Below are 24767 nucleotides of genomic sequence, written 5' to 3'. Positions count from 1 at the left end.
AATTCTTGGCAGGGGGAAGCTGTCTTTAGGACAGACCTTGTTGAGGTCGCTGAAGTCGACACAAGTTCGTCACTTGCCATTGAGCTTCTTTACCAGAACCGGGTTGGCAACCCAGGTTGGGTAGAGTGCCTCTCGAATGGACCCGTTTCGGAGGAGGTTATCCACCTTTAATTTTAAGGCGGCATATCACTCCGGATCCATTGCTCTTCTTTTCTGGCGAACTGGCTTGGCTTCGCTGTCGATGTTCAACGCATGACAAATAATATCTGGGCTGATCCCGACCATATCTGCGTGCGACCAGGCGAACACATCGATATTTTCTTTTAGGAAGCTGATCAGCTCGGAGGCGAGCTGGGGGTTGAGACTGCTCCCAATCCTTAACACTCGGCTCGGCTCGGCTTGGCTCCTTCGGGTCGATCGATACTTCGGACAAATCCCTAATTGGCCCACTGGAAGGGCTTTCCTGAATTTGAGGATCCATATTATCTTCTGCTGGGCCAGGCTATGGCTCGATCTGGCTGATCGCCATAGCTTGTCGGGGAATACCACGTGAGACACCCTTCCTTCTACACACCATCTGCACCGCTTTTATGTAGCAGTCGCGAGATACGCTCTGCGATCCGCTAACTTCCCCTATCCCCGTCGGGGTGGGGAACTTCATCTTGAGATGGTATATAGAAGTGACTGCCTTGAAGCTTCTCAGTAGAGGTCGCCCTAGGATTCCATTGAAGGCAAATGGGCAATCCACGACCAAGAATTCAGTAACTTTAGTCACTTCGTCATAGTCACCCAGCGTGACCGGAAGTTGGATCGTTCCTTTGGGGATCAGGTGGTCCCTTGTGAAGCCGTAAAGAGGGATCGAGGTGGGCTTCAGGTCGGCCTCGTCCAAGTTCATTCTTTCAAAGCGGTCTGGAATAGGATGTTCACAGCACTTCCGTTGTCCACTAGCATTCTGCGGACGTTATGGTGCCCTATGAGGGGCGTGATCACAAGAGCATCGTCGTGAGGATGATGCAAATGGACTGCCTGCTTTTTGGAGAAGGTGATCGGCTCCTCCTTGTGAACCTTTTGTGGTCGCTGCGACGTGTTCATCACCCTGATTGGGTCGTGATGAGCCTCGCGAATATATCTTTCTTTGGCACCTCACGTATTCCCCGCGAGGTGCGGCCCTTCAAAGATTATGTTAACACTACTATACCCTTTGCGATCACGACGTTTTTTTCCTTGCTCCCCTTGACTCTTCTCTTGCGCGGGAGCAGAGTCGTCAATATACTCCTTGAAGTGCCCTTTCTTGATGAGCTCTTTGATTGCTTGTTTTAGAGTTCGACACTCATCTGTGTGATGCACGTTATCCCGATGGAAGCGATAATATTTTTTATTATTTCTGGCTGTCGCGGGAGTTTCATGGGCTCGGGCTCTTCGAGCAGACTGGCTTCCTCGGATTTATCAAGAATAGCCGATACAGATGCATTCAGTGGTGTATATTGGTTTCTGTCGCGATCGCGACGAGGGACAAGAGCATAAGACTTTTTGGGCTCGTAGCGAGGTTTCTTCCCTTTTCGCTGATTGTCAGCGTCCCCTCTACGATCAGCTTTTCTACTTTCCCCCCGACTAGACATACTTCCTGAAGTGCCTTGATCACGATGGCGGAGTGCCGCCAATGAGCTTTCTATCCGGAGGTACTTCTCCGCAAGGCCATAGAATCGGGTGAGGGAAACATCGTCCTCAGCCTGTAATTCCTTCCACAGGTCGGTTTGCAGACGAACTCCTGCTATGATGAGAGTCTGAACAGACTCCTCGGGAGTATGAGCCACCTTGTTGAGTTCTCTGTGGAAATGGTCAATGTAGGACTGGAGGGATTCATCCATTTCTTGCCTTATATTGCTGAGGTAGCTCAAAGGCATCAAGAACTTTCGATTTGCTTGAAAATGCCTTAGAAACGTCACGCTCATCTGAGGCCACGAACTAATTGATCCCGCTAGGAGCGACCTGAACCACCGTTTGGCATGAGAGGTCAAGGTCACTGCCAAACAACGGCATTTTGCTAGATCTGAGACCTGGTGAAGCTCCATCAGGTCGTTAAATTCATATAAATGATCCTGCGGATCGGAATTTCCATCAAACGCCCGCATGTTGGGCATCCTGAATCTTGGTGGGAGTGGTGCAGCTAACACTTCGGGAGAGAAGGGGGACGCAGATGCGACCTGCCCCTGTTCATTTTGCTGAGCTCTTAGTCTGTCTAGAGCTCGCTGCAGCTCCTCAATTTGTGGCAATAGAGCCGCTTGGGGATTGCTTTCACCCATGCGAGTTCAACCTTCACGATTACGATTGAGGAAAGTCCGAAGGTTAGGTTCCTCTTCGCCTCGGTCGGCGATTCCGGCCACTCTCGACACACGCTGGCTAGAGGCGTGTGATGGCGATGAAAGGTGCGGGGTATTTTCACGACCTTCGCGGTGGTAAGAACCGCCCTGCGAAGTGTGGGACACTCTCACACGGTGACGATCAGGATCGTTTTGTTGGCGGTGATAAGAATCGCCCTGTCCAGCACTTTTATGGGTGTGCACTTGCGACGTGGCATGGGACAGCTGGGGCTGCGTCTTTTCACCGAGTCTCAACGAGACTGGTATTCTGTTTGGGATGCCGTCGGTGTTTGCTGGCCCTTTGGAGCCCGTGGGCTTGTTTTTTGCCATTTGCTTACCCTTTCGTCTATGCGTTGTAGTGCTCGTGGCACAGGCTATTTCCCTTTGCCGCGCTTTCGCGCGACCTACAGGCGTTTTTGGCGGTTGCACCACCGCAACTGACTTGGATGGCACACCTTGGTCCAAACGGTCCAACCTTCGATTGACCGTCTAGAGAGTATTGTCAAACCTCTCCAAGTAGCTTCTGATGGCGGGGTCAAGCTGTGAACTTGATGGGATATCCCCTGCAGCATTTTGCGGGGTTGAAGGTTTTTTGGAAGAAGTATCCCCCTGGACTTGAGGGAGCCCCTCAGCGCCTTGGTTGGTTTGCTCAGGTTTTGGTTGGCAGACCATTTGTTGTTGTAGGACTGGTAAGTTGGAGATTCTCCTGATGAAGGATGAACACCAAATCAGGCCCTCCTTCTAGCGCCAAACTGTTGATGCGTGATTTTTACACCAACAAAACACACGTGTGAAATGTTAGGCTGGCCCAAAAGACACACGTGAATGTAACGAAAAATGACAGTAAACGTAATGGGAATAGTTTTTAAAGTGGTTTGGATGCTAAGGTAGCAAGTCTTACGTCCACTGATGTTTGTATTAATGATAAGGGTCAGGTTGCGTTAGCGGACTGACTTACAAATGATTTACAAAATGATAATACGAGAGAGAGAAAGCTGTATATCTTTGAGAGAGAATAGCTAATCAAGAATAATAATGAGCGAATCCCTTTAATGAGAGAGGAACTCTCAATTTATAGCGGGATGCGTTAAGGTAATGATCACTGAATCTGTAAGTTGGTAGGATTATCCGTGCAAATCCTTCTTTATGCCACATTGCCCACCTTCCAGAGTGATTTGCGCGATTTAGAGCATGGATTGGACATGTGAGATCATCACAGCTTCTGGCTGGCCTGACATGCACCCACTATTCTGACGAAAGCAGGCTGTGGGTATACTCATGATGTGACTCTTGCAGGTTGACTGGATTTAGGCATAACATATCTCAACTTGTTGAATGACTTCTTTAGCCTTATTAAATAATTATTTAGACAAAAATACCCCATATATAATAATAATAATAATAATACTAATAATCATAATAAATGACACTTAATCATTTTTTATTTTTTTCATTAAAGTTACCATTGCATCCAAAAACTATTTCTAAAAATATTTTACCTCATTTCTACCAGACTCATTTTCGTAAAATTTGTAATTTGTTGTAACCTTTGTTTATAAAGAAACTAATATGTAAATTTTATCAATAATGTTTTGTTACAATTGAGCCATACAAACTGACAAACAGATAAAAATTGCACAAAATTTATGTACAATGATTACTCTATCTTTTATTTTTTGTCTGTTTGTATACTCAATCGTAAGTATAGCATTGCTCAAATTTTATATCAAACAAGCCTTACCCTAAACAATTACGAGGTTCACTATACTAACAACTTTTTCATACAACTTTGATGTGACAATTCACGATTGGTTAGCTCGTAATAGGTTCTATTTGCCCAAATACAAACTGATCAATCGCAAGTTATCAACTTAGGATTGTATAAAAAAATTGTAAGTTTAGTTTTATTGAACAATTATTCTTCTTAAATACTGTAATAAAAAAATGCTACACCCACAACCTGTTCTTATAAACTTCCTTTTACAACTTTGATGTGATAACTCGTAATTAATTAAGTGACAATAGATCCCATCTGAGTCCTTTCTAATAAATTGAATCTGACCATATCAAGATTGTAAGAAAAAATTTATGACAAAAAATTGTGGGTGTAACATTCTCTACTATAATAATAACAAAATACATTAAAAACATAACATATAAAAGTAAAACTTATAATAATAAAAAATATCTTATTGAACACGGTCAAATATAACATCAAAGTCCAACAACATTAGTGATTACCACATTCTACATCAATGCCATTTGTTATAGAAATAGGTCTGTAACGGTCACAGTAATACAAAACCCAGACCCGGACCCGAACCCATGATACCATCAAACCCAATGGGCCGAAATGTCATTCAGACTATTTATGCTATACCTGAAATGTTACTTTATATTTCTGCTGTTTACTTTTCAAAGTAGCAGACATAAAATCCCATAATATTTAAAGCTTTCAGAAGCCAACAGCAGAAAAAATGAAATTTTTTCAACATAAAAGAGATTATATACAACCAAATTCAGACAACAATTTTCATACCACACTCTGCATGCAGATAATTTGTCACAGCAGATTGTTAAGATTTAATCCCAATGTACAAGTTAGATATTCACCCGGGATATGCTAAAAACTTGCCAATTTTTTATGCTATGAGGATATATCTACATAAGACATAGTTTTAACCCCAACTGACAGAGTCAACAAGAAACCTTGGTAGTATTTTTGTGCTATTAATGGGATTAGTCATCCTCCCGTGGATCAAAATCCTTAACCTTCACATCTGCGTCTTCTCCGAACTGGATGCAGTTGTCAATTTGATTCAATACAGTATTGCGACGTGGCATGGGACAGCTGGGGCTGCGTCTTTTCACCGAGTCTCAACGAGACTGGTATTCTGTTTGGGATGCCGTCGGTGTTTGCTGGCCCTTTGGAGCCCGTGGGCTTGTTTTTTGCCATTTGCTTACCCTTTCGTCTATGCGTTGTAGTGCTCGTGGCACAGGCTATTTCCCTTTGCCGCGCTTTCGCGCGACCTACAGGCGTTTTTGGCGGTTGCACCACCGCAACTGACTTGGATGGCACACCTTGGTCCAAACGGTCCAACCTTCGATTGACCGTCTAGAGAGTATTGTCAAACCTCTCCAAGTAGCTTCTGATGGCGGGGTCAAGCTGTGAACTTGATGGGATATCCCCTGCAGCATTTTGCGGGGTTGAAGGTTTTTTGGAAGAAGTATCCCCCTGGACTTGAGGGAGCCCCTCAGCGCCTTGGTTGGTTTGCTCAGGTTTTGGTTGGCAGACCATTTGTTGTTGTAGGACTGGTAAGTTGGAGATTCTCCTGATGAAGGATGAACACCAAATCAGGCCCTCCTTCTAGCGCCAAACTGTTGATGCGTGATTTTTACACCAACAAAACACACGTGTGAAATGTTAGGCTGGCCCAAAAGACACACGTGAATGTAACGAAAAATGACAGTAAACGTAATGGGAATAGTTTTTAAAGTGGTTTGGATGCTAAGGTAGCAAGTCTTACGTCCACTGATGTTTGTATTAATGATAAGGGTCAGGTTGCGTTAGCGGACTGACTTACAAATGATTTACAAAATGATAATACGAGAGAGAGAAAGCTGTATATCTTTGAGAGAGAATAGCTAATCAAGAATAATAATGAGCGAATCCCTTTAATGAGAGAGGAACTCTCAATTTATAGCGGGATGCGTTAAGGTAATGATCACTGAATCTGTAAGTTGGTAGGATTATCCGTGCAAATCCTTCTTTATGCCACATTGCCCACCTTCCAGAGTGATTTGCGCGATTTAGAGCATGGATTGGACATGTGAGATCATCACAGCTTCTGGCTGGCCTGACATGCACCCACTATTCTGACGAAAGCAGGCTGTGGGTATACTCATGATGTGACTCTTGCAGGTTGACTGGATTTAGGCATAACATATCTCAACTTGTTGAATGACTTCTTTAGCCTTATTAAATAATTATTTAGACAAAAATACCCCATATATAATAATAATAATAATAATACTAATAATCATAATAAATGACACTTAATCATTTTTTATTTTTTTCATTAAAGTTACCATTGCATCCAAAAACTATTTCTAAAAATATTTTACCTCATTTCTACCAGACTCATTTTCGTAAAATTTGTAATTTGTTGTAACCTTTGTTTATAAAGAAACTAATATGTAAATTTTATCAATAATGTTTTGTTACAATTGAGCCATACAAACTGACAAACAGATAAAAATTGCACAAAATTTATGTACAATGATTACTCTATCTTTTATTTTTTGTCTGTTTGTATACTCAATCGTAAGTATAGCATTGCTCAAATTTTATATCAAACAAGCCTTACCCTAAACAATTACGAGGTTCACTATACTAACAACTTTTTCATACAACTTTGATGTGACAATTCACGATTGGTTAGCTCGTAATAGGTTCTATTTGCCCAAATACAAACTGATCAATCGCAAGTTATCAACTTAGGATTGTATAAAAAAATTGTAAGTTTAGTTTTATTGAACAATTATTCTTCTTAAATACTGTAATAAAAAAATGCTACACCCACAACCTGTTCTTATAAACTTCCTTTTACAACTTTGATGTGATAACTCGTAATTAATTAAGTGACAATAGATCCCATCTGAGTCCTTTCTAATAAATTGAATCTGACCATATCAAGATTGTAAGAAAAAATTTATGACAAAAAATTGTGGGTGTAACATTCTCTACTATAATAATAACAAAATACATTAAAAACATAACATATAAAAGTAAAACTTATAATAATAAAAAATATCTTATTGAACACGGTCAAATATAACATCAAAGTCCAACAACATTAGTGATTACCACATTCTACATCAATGCCATTTGTTATAGAAATAGGTCTGTAACGGTCACAGTAATACAAAACCCAGACCCGGACCCGAACCCATGATACCATCAAACCCAATGGGCCGAAATGTCATTCAGACTATTTATGCTATACCTGAAATGTTACTTTATATTTCTGCTGTTTACTTTTCAAAGTAGCAGACATAAAATCCCATAATATTTAAAGCTTTCAGAAGCCAACAGCAGAAAAAATGAAATTTTTTCAACATAAAAGAGATTATATACAACCAAATTCAGACAACAATTTTCATACCACACTCTGCATGCAGATAATTTGTCACAGCAGATTGTTAAGATTTAATCCCAATGTACAAGTTAGATATTCACCCGGGATATGCTAAAAACTTGCCAATTTTTTATGCTATGAGGATATATCTACATAAGACATAGTTTTAACCCCAACTGACAGAGTCAACAAGAAACCTTGGTAGTATTTTTGTGCTATTAATGGGATTAGTCATCCTCCCGTGGATCAAAATCCTTAACCTTCACATCTGCGTCTTCTCCGAACTGGATGCAGTTGTCAATTTGATTCAATACATATCGTATACTGCAATAGAAAAGAAGCCAATAATGGTCATTATTTGTATGAAAAATCAACAAAAAAACTGCTTAAAGTTCACCTTTAGCCCCTCCATCACATGAATGACTTTCCAAGTTCATATAAAATTTTAAAACAATATGATCAGGCTTAAAACATGATAGTAAAAGCAAAAGAGATTAGGTCCGGTATTCTCTTTTTGGCCATTCAAGGCAACAGGTATATTAAACCAACCGCAAACCAAATCTTGCAATAAAAATAGCATTACTGGAAAGATTTGTATTATTCCGGCTATGGTTAATCATCATCTATCCATTGCAGATAATAATTTCTTAAAACAATGTTATCAAAATCACTAGCAAATTCTAAAGAGGAACTTTTCGACTAGCAAAAGAGGATATTGAGAGTCATGCATATAGGCTCTTGAAGCATTATCTCCCCAACCAAAGACATGAGAGATAGAGAAATTACCTGCTCTGCTTCCTCAAGTCAAGTGGCACAAAACTAACCATGCTATACTCATCCACCTAATACAACAAAAATCATATGAATCAAGCAATCCTCATCAAAGGTCAAACAAGAGATGCGTTTTATTTCCAGAAAATAGACATGTCATTGTGCAACCAGTGGCAGCTGAAAAACACAACATAATGCATGATTTTCAACACTTCTGAGTAGATATGAAACCAAAATACTGATATGTACAATCTCCTGTGTAAATGTATAGTGTATATAGTTTTCTCAGTAACAGAAGAAATGCAACAGATCAAACAACCATATCATATCGACAATTTTAACATGACAAACAAAATGTGAAATGAAATCCTAATGCTAACTATGAACTAAGTTAAACACTATATAAATAAAAATATTCTTTCAACAGATTATCATCAACAACAGGTAGGTGCGATAGTTGGGAGACAGACATATAGTGAATTCAGTTTTCAGAAGACAGGAAGGGACAGCCAAATTATCAAGTCAGTTTAAAAAGGTAAAACACAAAGCAAAAACACATATTTGAGATATTTTTTCTGAAAGATGTGGTGTATTCAAAGACATAGGCTATAAGAATGTGCAAAGTAAAATTCAAACTATCAAAACTATCCTATTGATTCAGTGAAAGGAATCATGAAAATTCATCTTGAAAAATCGAAAAGAATATAAATATTGGTCTTTGCAGTCTCAGTTACTTACCAGTTCAATTAGAGCTTTATTTAGCTTGGCAAACTGGGGAGCCATCCGTTTATTCAACTCCGACAACAAAACATGAGATTCTGGATTCAAGTAGCTACGAGCAGAAAAGATATGTTAAGGAAAAAACAAAAAAAGAACTAAATGAAGTAAAGGAGCAGCAAAGTTTAAGAAGCCTACTTTTCAATTTCTCTTTTGTCTGTCACGAGGTCCATTTTAGAAAGGATATTAACATGGGGTAATTCAAGTTGGACCATTGCAGAAAGAGATGCCATGCACCCACTTATAAACTTGGTGACATCAGTGATGAACTGATACAGATAAAATAGCAAACTCTAAGCAGGGTGCATAAAAAAAAATTATTACAATGGAATGGGAAAGAGGGAGAACTTATACAAACCTGCGAATCAAGCAAGTACACTGCACAGACATTAAAATTTTTACGCTTCAAATGATCCACAAAGTTCCGAAGCATTGGCACATGAGAGAAAAGTTCTATCTGGCCTATCAAGTATTTTACAGTTAGGAAAAGTCTAAACTGATTTTCCACAAGAAGAAACACAGATAATAAAATTGGAAGACTAAATACTCCCACCATATTCCATCATAGTACAAGGAAGAACGCATATGAAACTCCAAAAATTCATAGTTAGAAACACAGAACATATTGTTGCTAAAGTAAAAAGAGAAAAATACAACTCCAAGCTATTTTAAAGCTCTCCCCAAATAATGCACTTGAATAGGGATAGAATGCTGAATTTAGAATTAACATTAGATTAACAAAATAAGGCAGTGGAGGGTGCTCTCCATATTCTAGCAGCATCAAGGCAAACCACTACGACAAGCCTTTTTCTCAGTCAGAGTTAGATGTTCTCATTCAATCAAAATTACAGAATAGAAACACCTAATTCTTTTCTCCCACCAATTAATTTCAACAATGTCAAAAATATATGGAAATTCATGCACACTCTGAGAAGTAGTAGTACCTGGACAATCAAAAACTAGATAGTCATCCTCCATATAATGCTCCAATTCTTCTTCCAACCAGTCATCCAGATTATCTTCCAAATGTCTATGCGTGGACATTAAGGCCACTCATTTCCAGAATAAAAATTATACAATAAAAAGTAGTTCTTCAAATAATTAAATGAAATTTAGTTCTCCATTTATCCTTCAAAAATAATACTATAAACAGAGCCCACAACAACATGTCAGACTTGATACAATAATTAAGTCATAAAAATCCAAAGGTTTAAGTCCTTAACCACAAATAATGATCCAATAGCAACTACACAAGAGGAGATAGAGGGATCCTACAGAGGAAGGTAATAAAAAGGATACTCCATGCAGTATAACAAGCCACCATTGGGACCCAATCCAAGCTCCTCCATCACATCTTCCAGAGAAACAAGTTCTCTAATATCTACAAGAAAAATAAATACACCACTCTGAAACTAAAGAACATATCTTTCCGCAAACTTACCACATAATCAGCAAATATATGCAATAAATTTACCCATAGCTACAGGATAGTCAAAATTTTCTGCAGCAGGATCCAGATTCACAATATGTATTGAACGCTGAGCATTTTCGCAGTATTGATACAAACTCGAGCAGTAAGTTGACTGTTATGAAAAGAAAGACACATGGTCACTGGAGTGTAGAAGCCACCATGTAAATAGTAATTCATTGCATAAATAACCAAAATACTAAAGAATTCTCTAAAATCAAAATCTACAAAATACCTAGAATCACAATGCAAGAACCCAAATATTCTCACTTACCTTTCCACTGCCAGCAGGGCCAATAACTAGTTGTGCATAGCCCATGGTAGTTTCTGAAACTGCTTTGCTAACTCAACATAAACCGAGAAAGCTGAAAAAACATAAAAAAAAAGAAAAAGAAAAGACAAGTGAACAACAACATTAGAGAGCCTGAATTAACAATAAGAAGAAGAATACCACGATTGTGCACAATGTTAACTGGGTTAATTGGTAACAGTCATTTACATTGTTAAACGTAGAACACCTTATTCGTTAAATTCAAAATCAAATTAATAACAAAATATCAATTGCAAGTTTGCAACAAACTGTCATATTTGCAAAATTTACCATCAAATTAGCAACATATTTTTAGTATCAATTACCAAGTAACTGCCAAACCGGTCTCACCATTTTCACATTATAACAATCAATAATGCTCCATACGTTTTATATCCCTTCATATTCTTAAAAAGGGCTTTTTATTTCATTATTTAACATAACACCGAAAATCATGCCCAATAAAATAAAACCCAGTTAATAATATCATAGTTAACAATATAATACTTAGTGCCGTATAAATCATTTAAAGTTTTAAACATTAGAGAAATATGATCTTCACTACAGAGAATCGACATGCTTAAACTTTAAAATAAAAAGAAAAAGAAAGAATTTTTTTTCACTGACCAGGATTCTGCGCCTCTGCGCTGACAGGAGAGTTGAAGCGACTTCTCCCAAGCTCTTGAAGTTCACAGAATCTTGATTTGTAGGGTTTAGGGTTTGGTGGGGATGAAATGGATTTTTTCGGTTAAACCCGGCAGGAGACTCCCCTTGAAGCTAACAATCTTGGACAGGCCCAAGGCAAAACAAAAGAAGCCGCAAGCAAAAACAAAGTAAAAAAAACAAAGCCCACTCAAAGCAGGCCGAAACAAGCACAAAGCAAGAAGAGGCTGAAGGAAGCCCAAAAAACCAAACAAGATCAGCTCGCGCCAAAAGTCCAGGACCGCTGCAAGTCCAGTGCAGAAGCCCGCAAGTCCAGAATAGAAGCCCACCAGTCAAGACTGGAGCCCTTCAAAAGTAAGGGTATTCATGAGCTGAGCCGAGTTTTCGGCTTAGTGAGCTTGGCTCATGAAATGGGAAGAAAAAACAAGCCCAGCTACAGGTTTTATGACTCGGGTTGGCTCGTGAGGGATACATGGGTTTTCCGAGCTGGCTTCATGAGCCGAGTTTGGGCCGGCTCGTGAGCTAGCTAGAAAAAATCAAATTTAAAAAAAAAAATTGTTGGGCAGTGGGCATGCAGATTGCAATTTTTTTCTTCTCATATCCTAATACATCATCCAACAACTAAACCTGTTTAAAATAAACATCAAATAAAATGCTAATGCTGCTAACAATTTATCATTCAGCATATTGTATCTATGAAAAATTAAGTAAACTAATTTTTGTTTAGCTCACTTGATTTAATTAAGTTTTCATCAAAATAAAATGGGGGTCAGCATAACTATACATCAAATGACATCCCCAACCATCAAAATATATATATAACAACAAAATAAAATGTATAAATTGTCGAATGACTCGAATCCTCAAAAGATAATTGGCTGTATGTCCATTATAACCCAACTCCTCGTACAAACATATTAAAATGAAACACATTAAGTAGAATTGTCATTTTATATAAACCGTAAAGATAAAAATGCAAACCTAAACACAAAACTAATAAATGTAGACCTACAGAATCCTACTGCCATGACCAATGACTCACATATGAATCAACCAATCTGCTAACTCCCATCACTTGACAGGACAGGAAGCTGAATCTCCAAGTGATCCTCCTCTTTCTAAAATGAAAAAGAGATAAAAATAAACTGTAGGTTAAAATAAAGTAATTTTAAATATTGAATTAAACAAAAAATATAATCAATGGAACTTGCTTTGCACCATTTCTTCTCTTCATTCAAAGTGTGACACCAGTCACACCCACATAACAACATCTTCATCGTAGCTAGAGTAAAAAAAGCTCGGTAGCTATCATTAACCCTACTCCCATCACTGAATGCAGACTCTAAAGCAACCGTAGTGATCGGGATAACTAGTATCTCACTAGCCATTGTAGACAATATAGGGTACTTGGGTTGAATTTGCCTTCCACCACTATAAGGCATCGAATGAGTCATGATCTCCCACACACTTATGGCACCCCTCTCCCAAATAACAGTCCAACTCAGACTTACTAGGCTCAACAGTTTCAAACACGTCTAGAAAACTGCTAAAATTATCCTAGGCCTAGGCTTCCTCAATCGTAGCCACCTTACCAATGGCTCCATGTCCATTCCCTTCTAATGTAGAAGCACGGGCGATAGTCACACCTTGATTAGCTTGAATATACTCCCCATATAACTCATACAATGCATCTCGGACCGTCATCATATTTGCCTGCGCTTCTAACTCATAATACATCTTAGGGAATGCCCACTGAATAATCCTCATTTTCATCCAAGGATCCAATACAACAGCCATAGACATCAACACATTACATTCCCCCTAACTTTTATTGAACTTCTTCTTCATTTTCCTAACCATTACTCTAATAAAATCATCTTCAGATTCACTTTTACTATCCAACATACATTTCACTATACACACCTCCTTCAGGAATAAATTAGACGTCCGATAATCACTCCCTGAAATGAGTTTGGTTGAACCACTGAATACTTTTAAAATGTTGCAGACTTTCTCTACTTTTGAACTTAATTGCCGTTGCCAACATTTCATAGGTAGAATTGCACCTTGTTTTACAATGGAGAATAAGTTTCCGATACGACAGTTTAAGTTGTTAAACAATCTTAGAAAATACCTTAAGCCTACTTTCTGAATTGTTGATATACAACACACTCTCATGAATGTCATCAATGATATGCCTAATTTGATAAAGTCCATCCTGAACAATCAGGTTCAAGATGTATGCACAACATCTTACATGAAACAGTTTACCTCCATAGAGGAGTTTCCTCGAAACTTCAAAAATTTCCTTCAAAACCTTAATCGCAACATCATTACTTGAAGCATTATCCACAAAAATAGTATATACCTTATTTTCAATTTCCCATCCCATTAGACAGTTGAAAATGTTGTCCGCAATCGCAATACCAATCCGGGGAGGAGGTAGATGAACAAAGTTGAGGATACGTCTATTTAGCCTCCAAGTACTATCTATCCAATGCCTGGTCAATACCATATTCTCCATCTTCTGATTCCCTGAATTCCATAAGTCTGTAGTCAAATTGATTTTTGTCACACTCTTCAACAAAGTCTTCAATTTGGCTTTCTCACTTTCATATACCTTCATACAATCTTTTTTACAAGTATGGCGGGAAACCGGAGTCCATTCAAGAATCCCATACTTCATCATATTGTTTAAGCCCTCTTCCTCCACAACAGTAAATGGATGCTTATGCATGAGCACCCAATGGGCGATAAGTTTCCTCATCTTCAACATATCAAACTTCCCTAATGGTACTAAAAAGGCAGAGTGTATCCATTGTAAAGTAAAGCTGTGTATTAATGCCACCGGAAGCACCACCTAGTTTAATAGACATTTAAATCGATGTTTAAGGAGAAAAGCTTCCATGAGGCAACAACATATTAGTTTTTCGAGTGCCGATAAAACCCAGTTTAATAGACATTTAAGCTGGTGTATAAGGAGAAAAACTTCTATGAGGCAACAACATATTAGTTTTTCGAGTGCTGGTAATGATGTTGCAACTACTATTTTGCTAGCTTTAAGTGGGAAGTTTGACATGTTGAAGATAAGGGAACTTATCGCCATTTTCTAGGCTACTAATACTTTGCTCCGTACTTCTTGTGGTTGCATTCAAGTTATTGGTAATTGTATTTTGCATTGTAAGGGTGCTTAGGAAGTACCCTCCATTTACAAATCTATAAATGATAATANGGTCTTTTTGACTTTGTACTTTGTTGTTTCTAGGAACAATAATTTTAGTAGACAGGTTAGGTTTAGGTTTAATACTAGGCAGGAAAATTTGAGAAATTGAATAGGAAAATTGTTTAATGGCCTGGCATGTGATGACATTGTGTATCCTTAACCCATTTAAACCTGAATCCAAATTCTATAACATGAATTGGTAACTCTAATTTGGGAGAGTTTTGGTGCCCGAGTTTAGAGAATGTTTTGCAAGAAAGTGGGAACATTAGTAGAGAGAACCAGATTATTAGTTGCTGCATATTGCAATCTGAATATCTTGCTGATGTACATCCTTAATCTGTATCATTTAGACAAGCAGAAGTATGCTATCTTTCCTTAAAAATAAATTGTGTTATTATGTGACTTTTTTTATGCAGGTTCTGTGTAGCAGAAGTTCTCCTTGCTCTGTAATACCTCCATATGCTTGGGATTGTTTACTGGAACCTTAAGCCAGAAAATTTTCTTGCAGGGGAAGATGTACATATAATGCTTTCTGACTTTGATCTTTCCCTTCAATATTTTTGGAATCTTGTCATTTGGTTTTTGAATTTTGTTATTGAATTTGTAATCATTTGTAAACTAATTGTTTGATGGAAGTGTTAAAGGATTTAGCTCTGTATTCAATATTTGTGCTATTGCGCAGTTATTGGGATTTATGACGAACCGTTCCACCCAGGATCCGGTCACTCAACTGGGTCATTGACTAGGGTTGGGATTTAAAACCTTAGCTTTTAATCAAACATTAGGTAGTATATGAAATATTTCTTCAATATTACACTTCCCCAATAACTCATGTATGGGCTATGTGTGTTGAGTGATGATACTGTTTTTTCTTTTGACAAACTCATTGCTATAAACCATTAAGATTTTAAAACTTACTCGGTCAAATTTGAATTCGGCTTAATATCATTGATCTCTTGAATGCAATAAAAGAATTAATATATTGTAAATAGCCTGGAATTTTTTTTGATTTTTGAGACTTTGTTTGGTTTTTGAGTAGATTAATGTGGAAAATTAACATATCTCCTTATTTGCAGCCCCCAATTGATCAAGTGTATAGTTCTTTTACTTTGTAGAAGTAGAACTCAATTTTATTTTTTCTCTATGTTTAATTAATTCATTTTGAAGTTAGAGCTTGATTACATTGCCAAATAATGATAATAATTTTTTTTATACGTTAAAGGAAAAAGCATATATTATATATATAGTCATAAAATCATAATGTTACATGCATTCAATCAACAACACAACATGCAAACTTTGATATGAAGGTGTAGACTAATTTCGTTATTGCTTGTTGTGTGTTAAGAAAGAGATAAAGACAGAAAATGTCATCATCTAGGTGTAGGAAAACTCTATGTTAGATGAAGATTGTGAAGAATCTCTCCATTTCCAATGCCCATGAATGAAGATGCTACTGGCAGTAAAAAACAATGTACAATGACAAACAATGCAAAAGAAATAGACCTCGGGATGGTGATTATTTTGCTCCAAGTACACTCTGGGTCTCAACCCTCAATTAAGAGTGTTTTACATGGAAAAGAAGCACGTGGAGAGCAGACATGGTTGTTGCAGTTTTTTTGATGCTTGCATCCATTTAATGCTAAATTCAATTTATTTTTAGCCTTTGTGGATGCTATAATGCAGTTGGTCCTGGGTATAAAGCCTAACTTATCATGCTATGCGTGGAAATTTACTAGAGATGCTAAGAAGGAAGTCCAGTTATTTGTGATAGTTATAGGAACACTTGGAAAGATGTTGGATGTACATTAATAGCTGATGGTTGGACTGATAATTCACATAGGTCACTAATTAATTTCTTGTGTATTGTCCTAAAGGAGTTTGCTTTGTGAAATCAGTGAATGTTCGATGTTGTAAATGATGCTGAGACATTGTTCAACTTGTTTGAGGAAATATTTTTATGGATTGGACCAATTAATATTGTCCATGTTGTCACTGACAATGGATCAAATTATAAGGCTGCTGGAAGAATGTTGTGTGAGAAATATAACAATATACTTGGTCGCCTTGTGCAGCACATTGCTAAATTTGATGTTAAAAGATATAGCTGAGATGGATCATGTAGTTTGCCTTACGAAACGTGCTCTAAGTGACAAAGTTTGTGTATAATCATACATTCCTATAGCTTGGTTGAGGAAAAACAGGGTTGGAAAGAAATTGTACGCCCGGGCGTAACCTGTTTTGCTACAACTTTCATTGTATTAGAAACCTTAATGAGCACAAACATGACTTGCAAGCTATGGTGACAAATAGATTTTTGTGGATTCTCGATATGCAAAAGTAATAAAGGCAAAGATGTTATTTCCATAATCTAAATAACGAATTCTGGGATGATATGGGTATGGTTTCCAAAGTCGTGGGTCATTGATGCGTTTGTTGCAGATTGTAGGCTCATATGAGAGGCCTAATAGGATATGTGTATGATGCATGTATAAAATGAGATGGGGATCAAGAAGTTGTTTAAGAATAAGAGAAATTGTCAAACCTTATACAAGAATGATTAAGCTGCATGGGATAGGATGTTGCGTTGTGATATTCATGCGAGCTTTATTTGAATCAACTTTTCAATATAACCGTGCATCTTTTAGTACCAAACCAGAGGTCATGCGTGGTCTCCTTGATATTATGAGAGTAAAGCAAGGTGCTCAATGTGAGTAAGTCACATTAGTGAAGGAGAGTAGAATATTTCAAGATCGTGAGAAATGCTTTTCGTGAGCTTGCTTTGAAACCTGCAAAACCACACGACCTGGTATGTAATAGTTATTAAATTTCTGAGTTTTAAGTCTGATTTTTGAGTTATGAACTATGTTTAATTTTAATAGATGAACGGTGGAGAACATTTGGGTATAGTACTCAAATTTCAGAAGCTTGCGATAAAAATTAAGCCAAACTTCAACCTGTTCGGGATATGAGCGAAATTGGAGTGTTTTTGAACGCATACATTCTAAAAAGAGGAATAGATTGGAATATCAACGGTTGAATGATCTTGTTTTTTTCATTATAATTTGCGTTTGCAAGACAGTATAAAACATTGGCAATTTGCATTACTCTTTTTCTTTTATCTCTTATTTCCTTGATATTTTTATTTGTCATGCTTAATATTTAATGTGGTCTTTTAGGAGGTGTTGCAAGAAAATGAGTTTTGATCCTATTGATTATGAAAGTATCGATAAAACTGAGCTTGGATAGTTGACGATGAAGAGAAGGTTGGTGAACTTAATTATGATGAATTGGAGCAAACATTATATGAGAAGGATCTATTCCTGTTAATGTTGGTGATCACTCTTCTTATTATGATTCAACAGATGTTTCACAAGGTTGTTTTCAAATTTTAAATAATTTCGTAGCTATTTAAATTAAGTAGTTTAAAAGAAGTTTCAACTTATGATTTTCATTTTTTGTTGAAATTTTTGTAGATGATGATGATGATGATGATGATCAGTGAGATGATGGCATGTGAAGTTTAATTAAGTATGGATTGAAGATTATTGGGTGAAGCAAGTATGTTTTTATTTTAAATTTATGTTTAATTACACGTCACAGTGACTTATACCAGCTATTAAAGTCTTCAAAAGCTCCCATTTAAGGGTTTTTTGAGAAAAGGAAGCAATTGCAGTCAAGCGTCAGCGAGAGTTGAATGGGTTTAACGGTGGTGAGTTTGCGACGAAAATCTGGCAAAAAAGATGGTGTTGACGGTGACTAGAATCTGTGCTGCCGATTTTTGGGTTTGGGAATACTTTTATGGCAAAATGTCAACTGTCGACATTTTAGAGATTTTAAAATCGAGGGGAGTTTTGTCATTTTCAAAAACTTTTATTCTAAAATTTTCATTTTAATCCCCTATACTTTAGAAAACCCCCAAAACCCCTCCAGCTTTTTTGAGTCAGGCTTGGCTCGCGAGCCTAGCGAGCATGGCTCGAACTCGGCTTGTTATCTCTCATGAATCGAGCCGTCGATATCAGATGAGCCAAGCCGAGTCGGCTCGCGAGCGGCTTAGATCGTTAACCACTCCTATTCAAAAGTAGAAAGTAAAAGTGTCAGTCCATGCATGTAAGCCCAACCACAATGAAGGCTTCTATGAAAAATGTTGGTGCTATTCCGAAGGCCCAGTTGGAGCCAAACTCGTGGTTTTAAAACCTGGACTGAAAACCAATGTTAAATCTGATCTATTGAATAGTAAAAACTTATTTTAACTATTGAACCAGATTGACTTGAGGAACCGACAACAACAATATTGAACTGCGGTTCATCTGTCGGATCAAAAAATCGATGACTAAATCGGGTTATTGAAATGTAATTTCAATATTTTCATTTTTCAATTTCAAATGAAATACCTAATTCACTCTCCTTGACAAAGAAATTTTTTACCATTGGACTATATCTTTGTATTTTTTTTTCTTTCAAATGTTTAGAGAATATTTAGACAGAGTTAGGCCAGATACTCCATGCCGGTGGTTGCTTCAAACACCACCAAACCAATTAAGCCGATTTCTTTTATTCATGTATATTAATATATTAATATCATTTATTGTTAATTAGATAATTTTAATATTTTATTCTATTTCTATATATTTTTATTAGAATCCCATTTTAATTAATTTATTAAAATGATCTAATTTCGGTTATTATTATTATTATTATTTTTTTTTTTCATTCGAAGTTTGACCCCTCCGTCTAATTTTTTTTCACACCGCCGCAGCCGCATTTCCCTCTTCACTCCGCGACGCCGCCACTCCGCGACTTCGACTCGGTCACCGTTGAATTGGTAAGTCATTAGACTCGACTCCGTTGAACCAGAACGATTTGCCTGAAAATCGCATTCTGTTTTAATATAACCTTTTATCATCATTAATCTATGAAAAATCTCCTAAATTAGCACGATTACTATGATCCTGCTGACCATATAAGATTGAACTATTATGAAATGCATTCTTACAGTTCGGCCATTAGCGGTGCTTCATAAATTAGAAAGTATTAATATGGAGCCCCCTCATTGTCCTAGAAAGAGAGAAAAATGGTGTCTTTTATCAAGTTATTTTGAATTTTTGACAATACTTAGTCTTTTCCAGTGTTGGATGTTCATACTTATAGCTTGTACTTAGTTAATTTCGTAACATGGAAAAATAAGGAAGCAGAAGCACAATTGGCTACCTCACATTGGAGAAAAAAAATCCATTCTTTCTGTTTGTGGATAAAACAAATGTGTTATCATTACTTAGCTAATGTAACAAGGTCCGAAAGTTGTTTTACTCTTTAGAAATCTTTCTGCATGTAAACTTCATGCTGAAACTTGTCTTCAAAATGCCTCATCGAGTGGGGAAGAGCCAATATGTGTTCACATGTTTCTCTGTTTTCTTTTTGTGCTATTTGACTTGGTTAATTTATCTGAAATAGTTAGTGACTGAGTGACTTGACTTATAAGCTAGTAAAAACTATCGGATAGTGCTTCTATTATATTAAGAACCTCCCTATTGTTGTTCTTCTGCAACCTGTGTTATTCATTAAACTGAAAATCCTCTGTTAATTGGTGCAGAAGTTTTAAGGAATGCCCTTCCGTTTGTAGTCAAAATCTAACAGAACTTGTTGGTAATACTGTCATTCTTTATGAAGCACTATTATGTGACTATGGATAGCATGTTTAGTTTCTTTACTTGCATGGAAGGGTCAAATTGCTTTTAAATGGTATATATTCTTTGGTTTTGTTTACTGAAAGCACTTTGTTGATCATCCAATACTGATTTCCTCAGTTGGCATGTGAGCTGTACTTATCGTAACATTTTAAGTTTTAAAAGCTTTCAAAAGATTTAATTCCAACCTTTATGATAGTTTAAGAGGTTGACTGAGTTCGGGTTTATACAATTCAAAGAAGTGAATATTAAACTTTTAAATTCCAGCATATTGTTAATATGAAAATTTTGGCCAAGATTTACCAGATCCCAAAATCATATTTAGTTGAATTGGGCAAAAGGCTAGAGGCAATAATCTAATTAGCATGATATCTATACACTATATAGTATATCATGCCAAATTTTCATTAACAACCACAGACTCTAGAACATTGATATAATTTGGTGGAAAATTCGATCCTGAATGGCAATAAAAAGAATTAATATAATTGTAAATAGCCTGGAATTTTTTTTTGATTTTTGAGCAACTTTGTTTGGTTTTTGAGTAGATTAATTGTGGAAAATTATACATATCTCCTTATTTTGCAGCCCCCAATTGATCAAGTGTATAGTTCTTTTACTTTGTAGAAGTAGAACTCAATTTTATTTTTTCTTCTCTATGTTTAATTAATTACATTTTTGAAGTTAGAACTTGATTACATTGCCAAATAATGATAATAATAATTCTTTATACTGTAAAGGAAAAAGCATATATATATATATATATAGTCATAAAATCATAATGTATACATGCATTCAATCAACAACCACAACATGCAAACTTTTGATATGAAGGTGTAGACTAATTTCGTTATTGCTTGTTGTGTGTTAAGAAAGAGATAAAGACAGAAAATGTCATCATCTAGGTGTAGGCAAAACTCTATGTTAGATGAAGATTGTGAAGAAATCTCTCCATTTCCAATGCCCATGAATGAAGATGCTACTGGCAGTAAAAAACAATGTACAATGACAAACAATGCAAAAAGAAATAGACCTATCGGGATTGGTGATTATTTTGCTCCAAGGACTACTCTTGGGTCTCAACCCTCAATTAAGAGTGTTTTACATGGAAAAGAAGTCACGTGGAGAGCAGACATGGTTGTTGCAAGATTTTTTTATGATGCTTGCATCCCATTTAATGCTATAAATTCAATTTATTTTTAGCCTTTTGTGGATGCTATAATTGCAGTTGGTCCTGGGTATAAAGCTCTAACTTATCATGCTATGCGTGGAAATTTACTGAGAGATGCTAAGAAGGAAGTCCAGTTATTTGTTGATAGTTATAGGAACACTTGGAAAGATGTTGGATGTACATTAATAGCTGATGGTTGGACTGATAATTCACATAGGTCACTAATTAATTTTCTTGTGTATTGTCCTAAAGGAGTTTGCTTTGTGAAATCAGTGAATGTCTCAGATGTTGTAAATGATGCTGAGACATTGTTCAACTTGTTTGAGGAAATATTTTTATGGATTGGACCAATTAATATTGTCCATGTTGTCACTGACAATGGATCAAATTATAAGGCTGCTGGAAGAATGTTGTGTGAGAAATATAACAATATTACTTGGTCGCCTTGTGCAGCACATTGCATAAATTTGATGTTAAAAGATATAGCTGAGATGGATCATGTAGTTTGCCTTACGAAACGTGCATCTAAAGTGACAAAGTTTGTGTATAATCATACATTCCTAATAGCTTGGTTGAGGAAAAGACAGGGTTGGAAAGAAATTGTACGCCCGGGCGTAACCTGTTTTGCTACAACTTTCATTGTATTAAGAAACCTTAATGAGCACAAACATGACTTGCAAGCTATGGTGACAAATAGATTTTTTGTGGATTCTCGATATGCAAAAAGTAATAAAGGCAAAGATGTTATTTCCATAATCCTAAATAACGAATTCTGGGATGATATGGGTATGGTTTCCAAAGTCGTGGGTCCATTGATGCGTTTGTTGCAGATTGTAGGCTCATATGAGAGGCCTGCAATAGGATATGTGTATGATGACATGTATAAAATGAGATTGGGGATCAAGAAGTTGTTTAAGAATAAGATGAAATTGTACAAACCTTATACAAGAATGATTAAGCTGCACTGGGATAGGATGTTGCGTTGTGATATTCATGCTGCAGCTTATTATTTGAATCCAACTTTTCAATATAACCGTGCATCTTTTAGTACCAAACCAGAGGTCATGCGTGGTCTCCTTGATATTATTGAGAGTAAAGCAAGTGTGCTCAATGTGAGTAAGTCAACATTAGTGAAGGAGAGTAGAATATTTCAAGATCGTGAGAAATGCTTTTCTCGTGAGCTTGCTATTGAAACCTGCAAAACCACACGACCTGGTATGTAATAGTTATTAAATTTCTGAGTTTTAAGTCTGATTTTTGAGTTATGAACTTATGTTTAATTTTTAATTAGATGAACGGTGGAGAACATTTGGGTATAGTACTCCAAATTTGCAGAAGCTTGCGATAAAAATTGTAAGCCAAACTTCAACCTGTTCGGGATATGAGCGAAATTGGAGTGTTTTTGAACGCATACATTCTAAAAAGAGGAATAGATTGGAATATCAACGGTTGAATGATCTTGTTTTTTTTCATTATAATTTGCGTTTGCAAGACAGGTATAAAACATTGGCAATTATGCATTACTCTTTTTCTTTTATCTCTTATTTTCCTTGATATTTTTATTTGTCATGCTTTTAATATTTAACTGTGGTCTTTTAGGAGGTGTTGCAAGAAAATGAGTTTTGATCCTATTGATTATGAAAGTATCGATAAAACTGAAGCTTGGATAGTTGACGATGAAGAGAAGGTTGGTGAACTTAATTATGATGAATTGGAGCAAACATTATATGGAGAAGGATCTATTCCTGTTAATGTTGGTGATCACTCTTCTTATTATGATTCAACAGATGTTTCACAAGATTGTTTTCAAAATTTTAAATAATTTCGTAGCTATTTTAAATTAAAGTAGTTTAAAATAGAAGTTTTAACTTATGATTTTCATTTTTTGTTGAAATTTTTGTAGATGATGATGATGATGATGATGATGATGATGATGATGATCAGTGAGATGATGGCATGTGAAGTTTAATTAAGTATGGATTGAAGATTATTGGGTGAAGCAAGTATGTTTTTATTTTAAATTTATGTTTAAATTTACACATGTCACAGTGACTTGTACCAGCTATTAAAGTCTTCAAAAGCTTCCCATTTAATGGGTTTTTGGTCTTTTTGACTTTGTACTTTGTTGTTTCTAGGAACAATAATTTTAGTAGACAGGTTAGGTTTAGGTTTAATACTAGGCAGGAAAATTTGAGAAATTGAATAGGAAAATTGTTTAATGGCCTGGCATGTGATGACATTGTGTATCCGTAACCCATTTAAACCTGAATCCAAATTCTATAACATGAATTGGTAACTCTAATTTGGGAGAGTTTTGGTGCCCGAGTTTAGAGAATGTTTTGCAAGAAAGTGGGGACATTAGTAGAGAGAACCAGATTATCAGTTGTTGCATATTGCAATCTGAATATCTTGCTGATGTACATCCTTAATCTGTATCATTTAGACAAGCAGAAGTATGCTATCTTTCCTTAAAAATAAATTGTGTTATTATGTGACTTTTTTAATGCAGGTTCTGTGTAGCAGAAGTTCTCCTTGCTCTGTAATGCCTCCATATGCTTGGGATTGTTTACTGGAACCTTAAGCCAGAAAATTTTCTTGCAAGGGAAGATGTACATATAATGCTCTCTGACTTTGATCTTTCCCTTTAATATTTTTGGAATCTTGTCATTTGGTTTTTGAATTTTGTTATTGAATTTGTAATCATTTGTAAACTTATTGTTTGATGGAAGTGTTAAAGGATTTAGCTCTGTATTCAATATTTGTGGTATTGCACAGTTATTGGGATTTATGACGAACCGTTCCACCCAGGACCCGGTCACTCAACTGGGTCATTGACTAGGGTTGGGATTTAAAACCTTAGCTTTTAATCAAACATTAGGTAGTATATGAAATATTTCCTCAATATTACACTTCCCCAATAACTCTTGTATGGGCTACGTGTGTTGATGATACTGTTTTTTCTTTTGACAAACTCATTGCCATAAACCATTAAGATTTTAAAACTTACTCGGTCAAATTTGAATTCGGCTTAATATCATTGATCTCTCTATAGACAAACAAATTCATCTTAAAACTCATCAGCGTAATTTCCTGAATTTCTGGGTCTTGTCACAAAAACCCTCCAAAATCTTGTCAAATAACCCTCATTTTCTTGACAAATTCCTATATCATCTGAATATATGTGCATAAATAAAGAAAA

At 36.4% G+C, this 24767-nt stretch overlaps 2 protein-coding genes across 2 annotated transcripts; one reads left to right on the top strand and one right to left on the bottom strand.

Moving 5' to 3' along the window:
* Positions 1–7461: 7461 nt before the first annotated feature.
* LOC116141889 (GPN-loop GTPase 3-like) lies at positions 7462–11584 on the bottom strand. The gene is made up of 10 exons (XM_031427366.1): positions 11452–11584; positions 10789–10879; positions 10521–10629; positions 10346–10427; positions 9991–10076; positions 9405–9508; positions 9185–9315; positions 9008–9101; positions 8285–8340; positions 7462–7822 (listed from the first exon to the last, which is right to left on the bottom strand). The coding sequence occupies exons 2-10, from the start codon at positions 10831–10833 to the stop codon at positions 7726–7728; spliced, it is 804 nt and encodes a 267-aa protein (XP_031283226.1). The 5' UTR covers positions 10834–10879; positions 11452–11584; the 3' UTR covers positions 7462–7725.
* Positions 11585–21288: 9704 nt separating this feature from the next.
* LOC116141811 lies at positions 21289–23390 on the top strand. Its single transcript, XM_031427287.1, has 4 exons — positions 21289–21534; positions 21601–22783; positions 22860–23064; positions 23168–23390. Exons 1-4 carry the CDS (start codon positions 21289–21291, stop codon positions 23388–23390), a joined length of 1857 nt encoding a protein of 618 aa, XP_031283147.1.
* The last annotated feature ends 1377 nt before the right edge of the window (positions 23391–24767 follow it).

The sequence above is a fragment of the Pistacia vera genome, unplaced genomic scaffold, assembly GCF_008641045.1.
Source record: "Pistacia vera cultivar Batoury unplaced genomic scaffold, PisVer_v2 Contig400, whole genome shotgun sequence".
Taxonomy (NCBI): Eukaryota; Viridiplantae; Streptophyta; class Magnoliopsida; order Sapindales; family Anacardiaceae; genus Pistacia; species Pistacia vera.
This window is presented reverse-complemented; position numbering and strand designations above follow the sequence as displayed.

Coding starts and splice junctions, on each gene's coding strand:
- LOC116141889 (XM_031427366.1), bottom strand. CDS start 10,833: ATGGGCTATGCACAACTAGTTATTGGCCCTGCTGGCAGTGGAAAG. Junction 10,630..10,788: donor GCCCTGCTGGCAGTGGAAAG/GTAAGTGAGAAT, acceptor TTTTCATAACAG/TCAACTTACTGCTCGAGTTT. Junction 8,341..9,007: donor ATAAAGCTCTAATTGAACTG/GTAAGTAACTGA, acceptor TTGTTGTATTAG/GTGGATGAGTATAGCATGGT.
- LOC116141811 (XM_031427287.1), top strand. CDS start 21,289: ATGTCATCATCTAGGTGTAGGCAAAACTCTATGTTAGATGAAGATTGT. Junction 21,535..21,600: donor TCACGTGGAGAGCAGACATG/GTTGTTGCAAGA, acceptor ATTTATTTTTAG/CCTTTTGTGGATGCTATAAT. Junction 23,065..23,167: donor AATTTGCGTTTGCAAGACAG/GTATAAAACATT, acceptor GTGGTCTTTTAG/GAGGTGTTGCAAGAAAATGA.